Source organism: Lactuca sativa, chromosome 2, assembly GCF_002870075.4.
Source record: "Lactuca sativa cultivar Salinas chromosome 2, Lsat_Salinas_v11, whole genome shotgun sequence".
Lineage (NCBI taxonomy): Eukaryota > Viridiplantae > Streptophyta > Magnoliopsida > Asterales > Asteraceae > Lactuca > Lactuca sativa.
The window spans coordinates 206,599,264-206,614,787 of NC_056624.2; the positions used below are offsets into that span (position 1 = coordinate 206,599,264).

At 37.4% G+C, this 15,524-nt stretch overlaps 1 protein-coding gene across 1 annotated transcript; it reads right to left on the minus strand.

The window, feature by feature from the left end:
* Positions 1–5,515: 5,515 nt before the first annotated feature.
* Positions 5,516–7,700, minus strand: LOC111911714 (exocyst complex component EXO70H1). Its single transcript, XM_023907465.3, has one exon. The coding sequence runs from the start codon at positions 7,578–7,580 to the stop codon at positions 5,700–5,702; it is 1,881 nt and encodes a 626-aa protein (XP_023763233.1). The 5' UTR covers positions 7,581–7,700; the 3' UTR covers positions 5,516–5,699.
* Between the last annotated feature and the right edge of the window lie 7,824 nt (positions 7,701–15,524).

Sequence of the window (15,524 nt, forward strand, 5' to 3'; positions counted from 1 at the left end):
AATCAAACAATTTATTATCTATCACAATCAACCCCATTTATAGGAAAAAAACACCTAAAAATAATAAAAAAAAAATAACCATAATGGTTTGTGAAAGCTTGTGAACACGAACCATGGCAGAAGACATAATTACCTGATATGTGGCAAAATCCACATCAAACACAAAAGAATGAGTTATACACCCTATCCGAGACTCACACTTGTGCTTATTCTAAAAAGATAGAAATAAAATAAGAAGAAACAAAAGAGACAAAAGTATTTACCAAATAATATCCTAAAATAAGACTAAAAATGTGACAACCGAGAAAAAATTTCGTCACCAACCACCGTTAGGAAAGAGTAAGAATATAAATGTAATAGCTTACTATTGTAATGTTTGATTTATTAGATAATAAAATCAAATACGCCATTATATTTACGATTCAATCGACTTTTAGGCTAAAAGATAAGCTTCTAAAAGGTTGTACCGTCTTTTAAAACGGTTAATGTATTTAGAAAGTACTCGATGACGTGATTCCTATGATATAAAATTTGTAAAAATCTGACCCAAATGGAGGAGTTGTGGATTTAGTAAAAAGTAAAAATCAATCGCATAAATAATAATTACGACGTCAAAACGGTACTTAGAGATCGGTTGAATTTTGACTAAAAGTGCAAAAGGAGATTCGTAGTACTCCTTGTGATATAAACTTTAGAACAAAGAATTCTGAAAACAGGATCTGTATGAGAGAGATATGATTTTTGTAAAATCATTTATTTTTACCCCCGTTAGGCACAAAAATGAAAGTCAAAACTAGCTAAAACCATCTAAAAGAAAGTTGTAGTACTCATTGTGATCATCCCATATATATATATATATATATATATATATATATATATATATATATATATATATATATATATATATATATATATATATATATATATAAAGATGGCTTAGATCGGAGCTTGCACGAAAGTGTTATGATTTTTACAAAATAATTTTGTGTGCGCTTATGCCCCTCGTGCACATGTCACCGGATTCGAGTAAATTGCGAGTGATGTGGCCAAGTGGGGAGGTGAGACGTGGCAACTTCTGGTTGGAGCCACGATGATCACGCGCAACACGCATGTATACTGTGAAGTCGGTGCAGACCCATTTCTGCACACCTTCTCTGAGTCCCTCCTCTTTCTCTAGTCTCGAAGTTGTTGCTATCCTAGGCAGTCCTCGGAGCCCCAAGCCCAATTCAACCCTAAATCAGTGGTTTCACATGTCAAGGGCGAGTTCACGACCTTATTTTACTATTTTAAAGGTTTTAAGGGGGGGGGGGGGGGATAAATGTTTATCAAGCTGTTTTATCAAAATATATATTTATATATATTAGTAGTTAAACAAAGCATGAAACGTTAGGATAATATACTCATAGATACTCTGTCCAGTTGTAAGCTATGATATTATTCCTAAAAGTTATGTCTGATATTCTAGGAAAAGATTTTATCTATATTTTATACTGACTAATTTCCTAGGATAACATAGTACCTATAAGTAATGATGATCAATTATATGAATATGCATCGTACTTAGTTGTTACTCTGCGTGAATATCCTGTTTTTTCAAATTAATCATAATTACGTGTGTATATATATATATATATATATATATATATGGTAAACGAAATATATGTATACAAAAGTATATATATGGTAAACTAAATATATGTATACACACCATCTCTATGCTAAACAATATATATATATATATATATATATATATATATATATATATATATATATATATATATATCCTACTATGGCATTTCCTAGGTTCTCATAGGAAATCTTAACTCAATAGTCATGCAATACTGAGAACCTCACCAACACTGTTGGTTGCCTTATACATGCAAGTTGTACACAAAATGAGATCACATAGATTGTCGAATAATGATTATACCCTAAGTCCACAACCAAACAAGGAATAGGAAATAAGGCTAAATCGATCCTTCTAGGGATATATGAACCTAATCGTATACAACTTTTAAAGCATACACTTAGCAATTAACCGAGTTGATATCAATTCCAAGTAACACACAACATCCAATCCTCATAGGCGACAAGGCATCACACAAATCAAGAAATTCTATCATGTGATTCATGAAGGTATCCTTAGCTCTACTCTAGAATTCAATTCACATATATACCATAAAAATCATAACACATGGGTATGAGTATTTTGGGAACCACTTACTTGAGCTCAGCTGATTGCACGCATCGCACCCCCTTTTTACTTGGTAAAAATCTTTTAAAATTTTAGTTTTCCTTTTGAAAAGATTATCAATTCCTCATTTTGAGTTCTTACACACCCAAAAAGTGTGCCCGAATCCCTCAAACCAAGGCTCTGATACCAACTTGTAACGACCCAAAAACAGTGATAATTTTTTTTTGTTTTAAAACCCATTAGTTCAATACATCATATGTCTCAAGGTCAACCACAATAAAAAAAATGTCAAAAACATCAGAGTACAAATAACCATAAGTGCGGAATCATGAGGGGGATGTTGTGCCATCACGTTGGGCCCTTCCCTTTCGTACCGAAAGTACTTGAAACCATAAACATAAACTATAAGCACAAAGCTTAGTAAGTTCCCTAAAGTACCACATACTGAGCATACAATTGGGCCCAACCCTGTGGTATATTCCAACCCAATATAAAACCGGTCTAGCCTTGGGGTTTCTTTCAACCCATCATATACTCATGGGCCCAACCCTAGGATTTATTTCAACCCGATCATACAAATATGGGCCTAGCCCTAGGGTTTATTTCAACCTGAACATACAATAATTAATGGACCTAGCCTTGGGGTTTCTTTCAACGCGGACATAAATACATGAAATAGTTACAAAGACAACTAGCATCCTACATACAAAATTCAGTGGGCCGACATTGGTGTCTTTGAGCCACAAGAATAGTGAGAAGACTCACCTCCAACTAAAGATAACTAAATCACATACACTCGAGTTGCTGCTATCACGACTCCTCTCACTGAACATAACCCAAAATCAACCCTAATTAATAACCAGGGTGATAACCCATAATCAGTTGTCTAAATCATCTTCTAACTTACTGAGGGTAAAAGACCATTTTCTCTTCCCAAACATTACCCAACTATTCAAGGCCCAAAACCCCTAATGACCCAAGGCCCAAAAATGTCCCAAATGGGTTTCTGGAAGTATGTCATGCATACTCGCCATTACACCCCACGTACTACGAGATCTTAGAAAGGTTACGAGGCAAAACCCCATTACGCCATGCGTACTTAGGGGTTACGCCCTATGTAATCCCATGTTGTCCAAAACCCACTTTTTAGCTCTTAATGCTTCTAAACTAAACGTCCAACTCACAGATCTTAATCTTGGGAAGGTTTTAAATGATAATGTTAACAACTTTAAGCTTTTGCATGGCTTAATAGAGCCCGACACCAAACCCTAAGTCCATAACACCCTTAAATAATCTCCAACTCTTGCATGAGTGAGAAATAACAATAAGGACTTCCTTTTTATGACTCAAAATCCTTAAAAACATTATAGGGTAGCCAACTTGAGTCCTGGAGTAGCTTTTACTCACAAGAACCAACTTATGGGACCAAAAGATATGAAAAATTAAACCTTATTCTAAATCTAAACCAAATAACCATAAATGTGTGAGCTTTATACCTCCAGAAGCTTGCGAATGGAAATAAGACTATGGATCTATACACTCCAAGCTCATCGAACACCAATAATGAACTCCTTCTTCTTCTACAATGCACCAAAATCACTCTAGAGGTCCAAAACAAACTTTCAAGGGTTAGAGTTTCCAAAATGAGGGAATGAGTGAGTGGAGGTTGAAGGTAAGGGGGTTCTCAAGGCTTAAGGTTCTTTAAATATGGTCCAAACCCTAAAAATTAGTGTTTGAGATCTACATGAGTACGCCCTCCGTACCAATGGAGTATGTCATGCGTACTCAAAGGAGCCCCGTCACCCATTTAACGAGTTACACGTGGCGTACCTATGGGGTATGCCCTGTGTAAGGACCAAAATGCAACTTTTTAAATTTTAAACTAAAATTGAAAAACTACCTAGAACACGGATGTTACATAACCCACCAAGGATCCATTTGCGTGAAACGAAATATTATAATAAATCAACCATATGAGGTTCAATAAAAACAACCATCGAAGTCTTTGATCATTTTGGAAGGTTGGAAGTTGATGAATATGACAAGAACACAATATAGAGTTCATCTAGAGAACTCCACCAACAATTTGCAACACAATGGGTGCTAGTCCATTCTTGCAATAATAAGTACTCTTAAGCCTTTAAGCACAAATCAAAGTTTGTCTTAAAGAGAGTATAAGTATCAACCTCCTTTTATAATAGTCTATTTACTTTAAAGAAAAAGAAGAAAGAGGAGGGAAGTTAATTGTTTTTATAAACAAAAGAATAGAGATTGAAGCCTCTAACTAGCATATAAATGTATTGTCTTAGACCTTTAAAACAAAGCTAGTAAAATTAATCTCACCCCAAAAGGGATTCACACCCTTGAAGACAAAAAGGAGGAGTGTCTTACACTCCTTTTTTTTTCCTATATGTTATGTACATAATTTAGTAATTTACTACCAAAACTCTTTAAGTTCAAAAAAACGTACATTACATTATGAATCATATCTTATGATATAATCTTTGATACTAACATTAAACATTATCACTTCCATAAAATATTAATTTCCAATTAAATACAAAAGTTATAATGAATACTACACAAACAAAACATTCCAACAAAAAAATATGATTTTATGTGTAAGAAGTAAAAGTTAATCTCATAATTAATGTCTTAATCAACATAAAGTTATAATGAATACTACACTAACAAAGCACTCCAATAAAAATTCTAAAGTTATAATGAATACTACACTAACAAAGCACTCCAATAAAAATTCTAAAGTTATAATGAATACTACACTAACAAAGCACTTCAATAAAAATTCTGGAGACCATTTCATTTGGTAGGATCTTATGATCCTTATTTTTTAGATCTTACGATTATGATCTTGTAAAATGTAAAACAATCTTCGGTAAGATCTTGATTTTGATAATCTTGTTCCATTCCAACCTCAAACAGTTTGTTGAACCCGAAAGAGACACCATTTCTGATACCAGGAAGATGAGAATGGTGTATCTGCCGGTTCCTGAGTGCCACCTTAGCCAACCCATTTCCCTCCTCCCCCTCGACTCCCTTCGCTCTTACCTCGATACATATCTAAATAGGAAAATATCAATAACATGAAAGATAACTAAATATTTTATATTGTAGTATTTCAGGATGTTTAATATATCAGAGATTATCAATACAAATATTCTCTGGATTCATGAGTACGTGAAGGCATGGCGTTCAAACTTTGTATATTGTGGTTTTGCAATTTCCACATGTCGCAATTTACGACTTAAATGAAATATTGTTGATTTTTAATAAGAAACTTAATACTTGGCATCAAAGAAATCAAGAGGCAAATTTAAATATTTAATCTCAATTACCTTTTTCTATAAAGAATTCAAACAAGTGTATTTCATAATATTCGCAGTGAAAGGGGCATAAATCATAATGTATTTACAAATACAGCCCTCATATTCCCCCGGTGGAAAAAAGACAGCATATGAAAATTACAGCTCTATAACGACGTCGTTCACTGTGAAATCGACGTTCTTGACTTTGAAGACGACGATGATGACGCTGATGACGACACAGACGAGGACCCGAAAAACAGATCGGAAAGCGCATTCCCTATGTCCTCCGGCGCGTACTTGACAGCAGCAGCAAACCTTCTATCTTTTTCCATCTCGACTCTCTGCGCATTGTAGAATTCTCTGTACGCCGGCAACAACTTTCTGGCGACTGAAACTTTGATCTCATCACGAAGCTTGCCGTCTGGTATGACGATGGCCAACTGCTTATGGTGAGCCTCTCCGAACACCGCGTTGATCTTCCTGAAACCATCTCTTGCTTCCTCCCGCGTCATTGCTGAAGCGTTTTTAGGAATGGCATCGAAGACGTGGCTCCATGCTAGCCGTTCGTAATTGGCGGCGAACTTTTTGACTTCGGATTCGCGTTTGGTGATCCATTCGTCGCCGAGGAGATACCGAAGATTTGATGATCGGACTTTGGTGAGTATGTGTTGGAGGTTGTTGGCGAGGAATATATACGCCTGAGAGACGTCTTTGTAGTGCTTCGCTTTGCCGTCGAGTTTGCAAACTAGGATGAAGATGAGCCAAGCTAACCGGGCGGATACCGACGGCGAGGGAGAACTGTCGGAAGATGATTCGTCGAAGAAGGTTTGTGGCATTAGAGGTTTCTCAGTTTGTGGGCTGTCCATTAGTATATCAGATAAAACGCTGTAATCGCCGAGGAGGGAGAGGTAGTTCATCGTCTCCATGGTAAATCTGTGAACTCCGGCTCCGGCTACGGTAGTTTTCAAAGATTCTTTGTTAAGTAACGTTTCGAATTCTGTTAGATCTAAACGCACCGATTCAGCAAGTTTTATGAGTGAATTGAGAGCTTGATTGACTACGGAAGACGTCGACGGGAACGAGAAAACTGACACAATCTCCGGCCACCGACTAGCTATTGCGGTGTACATATCGAGAGTCCGGAAGATCCTTTCCGGTGATTTCTTGCTATTTTTTGCTACATTTTCTGGAAATCCAAACAGAATCAAAGCTCCCTCTTTTGTAATTTCTGTATAACTTGCTTCTCGGATGGAATCAGACGATGCGAAAACGTGATCACACAGAATTCTTTCTCCGTTGAATAATGTTTTAATAGCAATCTTTACAGCAGCCAACCAGTTTTTAATTTTGAGATCCAAAACCTCCCAATCCATCTTATGAACATGAGCAGCTTTCAGCTTCTCGACACCAAGCTTGTATATGCCTTCATCAACTATGGATTTACGTATAACTTTGTAAATGTTGACGCATTCCTTACCATAACCAGATGAAATCATGCACTCAGCTATCAACTTGAGATCCGCCATGGCTCCTTCCGCAGTATCTTCGACTTCACTGATCAATTCTCCTGCAACTCGTATCTCATCATCAGATTCATCAGCAAAATCCGATAAACTTGATCGCGTAGATGTTCGAGATGATCGAGTTGAAACCGATTCTGGATCTAATTGCGCTCGATTCAAGGACAAAATCTGATAAAACTCTTTCTCCAACCGCTTCATAGCGATCTGCATCAGATGCTGAGCCCTAATAAGCAATTCAGAAGTGGAGTTTTCAGCTACCAAGGAATGCATCGCTTTATGGAGCTTGTTGACAATCTTGATAAATTCCAAAGCTTCTCGGCGGTTGTCGTAGAAGAGCGACGTGACCTTGGCATAAGTGGAGGTTTCCGGATCCCATTTGACGATGATAGGCTCGGCGACCTCCAATGTCTGGAGCATTACGGAATCGGGAAAACTCATGGTCGGAGTTGGTAAGGCAAAACGTGAAGGTGAAGGATAATGAGCAATGAAAGAAGATGAAGATCGTTTAGGAGAGAAACCAAATTTCTTCATGCTCATGATGATTTTTGTTTCGGTTGATTTTTTTTATTGTGAGGAAGAAGTGTGAGATGGAAAGTGTGGTTGTTGGACAGTTTGAGAGAACTGAGAAGATTGGAAGAATGTAGACTCTGAAGATAATAATCGGGAAGATGGGAGAGGGGTATATATAGACACAAAAGGCTGCAATTGGAAGACAAAATCTGTGTTATAACTATTGGATTTTGACTTTTATCTTTGTGTGTGAAACTCGAATCTTCCTTTCTGACATATTCACTTTATAAATGAATTTGAAAATTATTTATTCCTACTATTTTTGAAAATGCATACCTGTAGAAAGTATTATTTTCACTTTAAAGTAATACAAAAATACATACAATAAATGTAATGTAGTAGCCTATATTTTAGTATGTTTGACTTTTTGTTACTACACGTACAATAGGTGTTTTTTATTAGTTCGAATATCTGTGTTTCGATTTTTTTTATAAAAACTATGCGTAATATCTTAAGAAACAAATCTTTATGTTTCATATAACACATGTTTTAAAATCTATTTTAAAAGGGAATTCATTCATACACAATACATTTTTCCCTGCATAATAATTTGTGCATTAAAATATTATATTGCACAACTTTATAAAATATTATATATGAAAAAAAATTATTGTGTACTAATTATTTTTCATTTTAAAAAGCTACTCCATCCGTCCCAAAATTATAGTCCATTTTTTCTTTTTGGTTTGTCCCAAAATAATAGTCCACTTCTAAAAATAAATAACATTTTTATCAAAATATCCCCTCATTATTACTCAACCAACTAAACATTTAATGGAACATTAAATGCAAAGTAAGGACAAAACTGTCATTTTATTATATAAAATTAATGGTAATTAATGTTTTTTTTAATCTGTATGTTTTTGTCTGTGAACAATAATATTAGAACATTGGGAGTATTAATTTTTTAATTTTCTTCTTGTTATATGATACGCTATAGGCATTCCGTTAAGAATGAATTACTTTTATTAAAGTATCCCGAGTCAAATGTTTAAGCGAAAGGGACATCTGAATTTAATGCGTCAGAGGTGACGTGTCGTCTATATTGCATTACGCGGGTGTCAAACATGGCAGAGGTAAAAATTGCTTACGTGGACAGCAGACACCATCTACTATATGGAGTCTTGTTTTGTACAATGACCATCCAATTTCCCTACAATGCCTTCATGTTTCCCCTCGTTAAAGTTTCTCAAGGAAAAGACCTATTCTTTCTCATTTTTATATTTTTTTATGAAAAGTATAAAGGTTATGTTTCCATAACTATTTTTGAGAAAAACATTTAAAATATGTTTCAATAAGTTTATGAAGTTTTCTAAAAAATTTCAACATATACTTTTTTAAAAAGTAATCATAAATTTATAAATGAAAGGTCATGGATGATCGCGCATCCCTTGTTGACGTAAAAGGAACATAACAAACAAAAAATATAGTAATAGTTTTATGCCCTGTAAACTTAATTGATATAAAATCCAATAATCGTGGAAAAAAAATATGATAAGGAACCATCGATTTACAATTTTACAAGAATATTTGCATGTAGTACAACTAGTCAAAGTATATTGTCAAAGGGACAATCTTATCCATGTTGTCAAGGGACAATGTATCTATGTGCTATCTTTATTTTTTATTTTGACTAATAATATTTTCCTTATTTATTTGAATTTATATTTTCTGAAACTATGTAAAAGCAGTTTTTTTTTTTTTTTTTTTTTTTTTTTTTTTTTTTTTTTTTTTGTAACTATTGTAAAAAAATAAAAATAAAATAAAAAAGGTCAAAATTGCAAGATTGTGGTATTCAGAAAAAGTTGGATGAGTCCAAAAATTTTCTTATTTGCATAGAACGTCTAAAATCAAGGTTTTTCTGTGTTTTTTATCCAAAAACTTGAAAAGATGATTATGTCCATCTACTTTCTTTTTTGTATTTTTAATAATTTTTAAAATCCTAATTTAATTTAAAAATAAAAAGAAAATAAAATAATTATCCGCCAACCCCACCATTCTGTGTGTGTGTGTGCATGTGTCTTTGTGTACATAAAACACACAGGCACACACACCAAAATTATAAGGCTCCATTGAAGCTCTGTATTTCATTTTCCCAGACTGTGATTTTAGAAATTTTCTAGTAACGTGTAATATCTATGATTTTGTTTCTTAAAGCTCTGTATTTTGTTTTCCCCAAATGCACATACATACTTGGAAAACTAGGATGATAAAAAAAAGGTTGGTGATTTCAGTGTTTCTACAAGTTCCTTGTATGATCTGCAATTTTAGAAGTTTTAAAACTTAAATTCCTAACAACAATCCTTCTTTCGGTCTTCATTTCCATCTGCATCTGGAAAACTTGATCACACCTCTGACGGGTCCCTTTTCCCCGCATCAACATAAATAAAAGAAATGAACCCATCAACATCGTGGATGTATGTGATGGGGTTAAAACCCTTATTCATTTGGGTGAAAGTCGTCAATTGGGGATGCCAGTTGTGCAGATACAAGAATGAACCCAGGTTTTAGGTTCCCCATGAAGAAGATGATGGGTACACGATTTCCTCCGCTTGTTCTTCACCTTGTGCAACCTCATGCTCCTGATTTCCTCTGCCGCCACCATTAAATCGATGCTCCATCTTTAGTGGTTAAATCGATGACCATTCTTTGATTTCACTTCAATTTTTAGTTTTGATTTGGGGATTCAAGTTTGTTAGGAAGCACGTGAAGCAACTCTGTAACATCCCGGAATATCAAGAGTAGAGTTGAAGGGCTAAAAGTGTAAATGGGAAAGGGCAACTCGGCGAGTCCACGAGTAGACTCGGCGAGTAGGGTCGCAACTCTAGTCGCGTTTTAAGTGACCAACTCGGCGAGTAGCATGGATGGACTCGGCGAGTTGGTGCTGAGTGGAGAAAACCCTAATTTCGAGGGTTGAGCCCTATATAAAGAACATCATATCTTCTCCCCAGCCTCTTTACCATTCCTTGAGTTCCAGAAGCCCTAAATTCGTGAGGAGAACCCCATTGTTGAGTGAATTAGAGCTTGGAGAAGGATCTTTGGTGCTTTAAGCTTGAAGATTTGAGGCTTGTATCAGGAAGCTTGGGGAGATCAGGAATCTACAGTTGGTTGGGCTCATTCCATGGGTAAGGAACCATTTCCTCAAGCTATTTTCTTCATGGGTTCGTGTGTGGTGGTTGATATGACATCTAAATTGAGATAGAAGCTTGGATCTGAGGATGCTACTTCAGATCTAAGCTTGTGATGGTCCTATATGTCATAAAGTCCCGATTCTTGAGTGTTTGGTGAAGCTCTTTTGTCCCAAACCCTAGCCCTAGAGTGTAAAATGCCTAGATCTCTTTGGATCCATGTAAAGTTTGCCACTTTACGTGATGGATGGCTTGTAAAGAGTAGATCTATGGTTTAGAGCTTCTGCATGGCTTGGAAAGCCTCTGTATGGTTTCAGATCTAGGGGTACTCGGCGAGTCACAAGGGTGTACTCGGCGAGTTGATTGAAGATAGGCTAGAACTCGACGAGTTAGAAGAACAACTCGGCGAGTTGGTTGAATATGGGCAGGAACTCGGCGAGTTGGAAGAACAACTCAGCGAGTTGGTTGCAGATAGCCTTGGACTCGGCGAGTCTGGTCGTGAGGTCCTAACCTTTCTTCTGGTTGAGCTGTGAATCGGTGAGTCAAGGGATGACTCGGTGAGTCGAGTGTGAAAGGACTTAGAGAAGTTCTGTGCATGGAGAATCGGCAAGTCATCGGGTTGGACTCGGCGAGTTGAGTCGCGGATTGGGGAAGTTCTGTGCATGGGGAATCGGCAAGTCATCGGGTTGACTCGGCGAGTAGAGTCAGTCAGGGGTTGACTTTGACTTTGACTTTGACCAAGGGTTGACCAGTTGATTTCCAGGGGCATTTTGGTAATTGTTGGCCTTTGTTTTGAGTTCAGAGTTTTGGTGTTGGCCAGTGTTGGAGATCGTATCAGTGGTCGGAGCAGCTTGGGTTTATCTGTTCAGTCGGCAGTTACGAGGTGGGTTATCCTCACTATATCGACACGGTCTACGGCACCAAGGCCGGCCCTTTTATTGGATTGTGATCCGGGTATCGTTGTTATGTTTTGTTTGTTGTGTTGTATCCTGGTAGTTAGGATGGTATATGTTAGAGACCTGGTTAAGGTCGGTATCCTGGTATATAGGATGATGTTATGCTAGTGACCGGTTAGGTCGGTATCCTGGTTAGGATGAGGCTATGATATGTGATCTGTTAGATCGGTTTGATTGGATGTGATATGTTATATGATTGAATGTTTATGTGCACATGGTTGTTGGACTGGGGTTGGGTTGAGGCGGGACATGCTTTGTGCTGTAGGCCAACATACCCAGGGCGAACCGGTTATCCCGAAGGCCCAGCGAGCGGTCCGGATAGGTTGTAGGCCCCAAGAGGGCGGACCAGACGTGCCGAGGCTCGGAGAGTGGACCAGGCCGACTGAAGGCCCAGTGCGGGCGGACCAGTCATACTGTAGACTCAGAGAGTGGACCAGGTGGATTGAAGGCCCAATGCGGGCAGACCAATCACACTGTAGACTCGATGTATGTGGTTAGACTCGGAGGGTGGACCAGGTGGACTGAAGGCCAGTGCGGCGGACCAGTCACGCAGTAGATCCGAAGTGCATGGCTGTTCTGTGTTCTGTTATGATATGGCATGTTATGTATGTATGGTATATGTGGTTGGTATTTTGGGGATATCTCACTAAGCTTTCGGGCTTACAGTTGTGGTTTAATGTTTTTCAGGTTCTTCAGGAGACCGTGGCAAGGCAAATGCGTGATCGTATCGCTCCTCATGATTATGTTTTGTGATGTGATTCTAAGAATACTCTGAAATAATTGTATTGAAAACCTTTTTGTAATAATTTTATGAAATCGGATTGTTTTTGAAAAGTTTAAATTGGTTGAAATTTTATGTTCGTTACAAACTCAATGTTTGTTCTTGAAGCTCATTTCCAAATCTGCTTTGAATATTTGTTCTTGAACCTAGAAACATCATATGTGCTTCAAGTTGAGGAGGGTTTGAGAAGTAATTGCTAGGGTTCTTTTATGAAATCGGTGCTTCAAGTTTTAGAGTGGTGTGTTGTTGAAGGGGAAGGGGGTTTCATTGTGTGTTTATGGGATCGATGGTGGAGTTCGATCAACAGGAGGTTGATCAAAGGGAGGGGTATGCTGATGGAGTTGTGGAAGATTATTAAAGATGAATAGGAATGAATATGGGTTAGGTTAGGGGAAGGAGAGAGAGAGAGAGAGAGACAGAGAGAGAGAGAGGGAGGGAGGGAGGGAGAGGTACCGATGAAGAGGGTTATGTGAGATTTTATTTTTTATTTTTTTAATTATTTAAATACCAAAATAAATGTGACATCCTCAAAATCACGGCCAGAAAAGACCGGTTTGTTTATGCTTTGTAAAAATCAGAGTACTTCATTTTATAAAAGTGTTGCGGAATTTGTTCCCAGAAAAATATGGTAAATACGTATTAAAACATTTTCGAAGAAACGTATTTATTTCATTTTAAAACGTTTGGGATGTCATTGTTAATACATAAACATAAGCATAAACAGAACTTACAATTGTTTCAACTAGTGATCTACATCTCTTTAAATCTCTCAGTGTAAAGTGACTTCATATCAACACCTGTGATATAAATAAACTGAGTGGGTCAGGTTGGGAAACCTGGTGAGTACATAGAGTTTTCAACCCACAATAATATAATTATTATGTTAAACAATCAAACAATCCACCCAATTACCCATCCCCATTATCTTCTTTACTCTTAAGGATTTAACCTAAGAGTCATCTATCCTGCATTCGTTTATTCCGAAGTCCCTTACTTCCAGGGTTATAGGACTGGCACTAAATCCATAGCTGCCAATGTTCGTTCGTAAAGCACTAATTCCATAGCTGCTATAGTCTACTCATCGGGTACTAAATCATAGCTACCAGTGTTCATCTAATAGGTACTAAGTCCATAGCTACCAATTCCTAACAGGTACTAAATCCATAGCTACCAGCGTCTAACATGTACTAAGTCCATAGCTACCGGTGTTTGTCCAATAGGCACTAAGTCTATAGTTGCCAACGTATACTATCATCATCTTATATCTCTCATCGTTCATCTACCCATGTCATTCCCAACATATTCGTATAAAATACGTATATAGTTTAAATTATTTAAAACATGTATAAAACGTTCATCCAGCATAGACAACAAGTATTCAGATAATATGTACACATTGCACGTAGTTTATAAAATACTGCATATCTATGTGTAAGATGAAAGGGACTATGCACTCACCTGAGTAGGTGGTGACTCAGCACTCGAACAGCGCTTCGATACTCTCAAAACGATTTTCCTTCAATAAAACCTAGTACCAATACCACTAGGGTTTAGTCTAATATTCACCGCGACTAATTAGTAGTCTAGCTATTATTACTATTATATAAGCGTTAAACGATACTTATATAACCCATAATAATAGCCCAAATACTTATTATAAGGTCCTAATAACATTACTATATTAAAACATAAGCTAAACTAAAGATAGGATAGGCATAGCTCACTTACAACGGGTTTTCTCGAAAACCGGGCTTCGCTGGAGCAGCATTCCCGAGCCGAAAGGCTCTTTTCTCGAGGCTCCGGGAGCCTCGGGGCTTCCTTCGGGTGCTAGGGGGTTTACCTAGGCTTTTAGGGGGGTTAGGGAGGCTAGAGAGAGAAACTAGAAAGAGAAAGTGAGTTTGGGAGGTGTGAAGAGAAGGCTAGACCCGACACCTCTATTTATAGTGAAAATATCTGATGGACTCGCCAAGTAGGGGGACCTACTCGCCAAGTTGGTCCATGTGGTGGCCTTCTGGTGGTGCCACGTGTCCAATTCTGGTGGTGCCACGTCACCCCCTATCGCGTATCAGCCTTCAAACTTAGAAAGATCATAACTCTCGCATACGAGCTCCGTTTTCGACGTTCTTTATATCCACGCGTAGGTAAAATCAAGATCTACAACTTTCATTTAGACTCTGTCAGCTAATTCTCGACCGATCTCAAATTTAACAGTAGGAGGCGTTTAGACTGTTAAATGACCGCGGAGAATTCGTAACTCCTTCATACGAACTCCGTTTTCGTCCATCTTTTTACCGTTGAGTTCCTATTAATGAGATATTCAACTCTCATTTAGGTCGCGTAAGCCAAAAACCGCTCGAACTAAAATTCGAGTTTCGGGCCGTGCACTGCTAAGCCGAATCTTAGAAAAATCATAACTTCCTCATACGAAGTCAGATTTGGGCGTTCTTTTTATGGACGCTCTTAGTTTAACATATTCTACAACTTTCGTTTAGATTGCTAAGGCTAAATCTCGTTCTATCGTAAATTCACTATTTACGCTTCCCCGTGTCGTGCCTGTTTTGCCGTAAAACTTCGACGGGCCATAACTTCTTCGTTATAACTCGGATTTCGGCGTTCTTTGTATGTACGGAAACCTTGAGACATATTCCACAAATTGGTTAAGATTATTTATTCTAAATAATCTTTTGTCGAAAAGTCGTTTTCGACCCCTATTTCCTCTAAATTGACTAGCCCGGATTTGCGGGCGTTACAATTTTCTCCCCCTTAGGATGATTACGTCCCGGAATAATCAACGAAACAGGTTCGTATAATGACTCCATACGTCATCTCTTCATCCTAGGTAATAATTATAACTTTTACATTCCTTCAAGTCTATCTCTCAGACTTATTGACTGTATGCAGTACTCGATCATGCACCTGCTCTCTACCTCAGGCTAGACTCCCAATTATGACCTTCAAGTCACAATGTCGATCCTTAATGGATACGAACTTGAGATGATTTCTTTTATTACTACTATGGACTGATGTGTCATATTCTAATGACCTA

Bases quoted from the DNA above. Each gene is read 5' to 3' on its own strand.
- LOC111911714 (XM_023907465.3), bottom strand. From the start codon at position 7,580: ATGAGCATGAAGAAATTTGGTTTCTCTCCTAAACGATCTTCATCTTCT.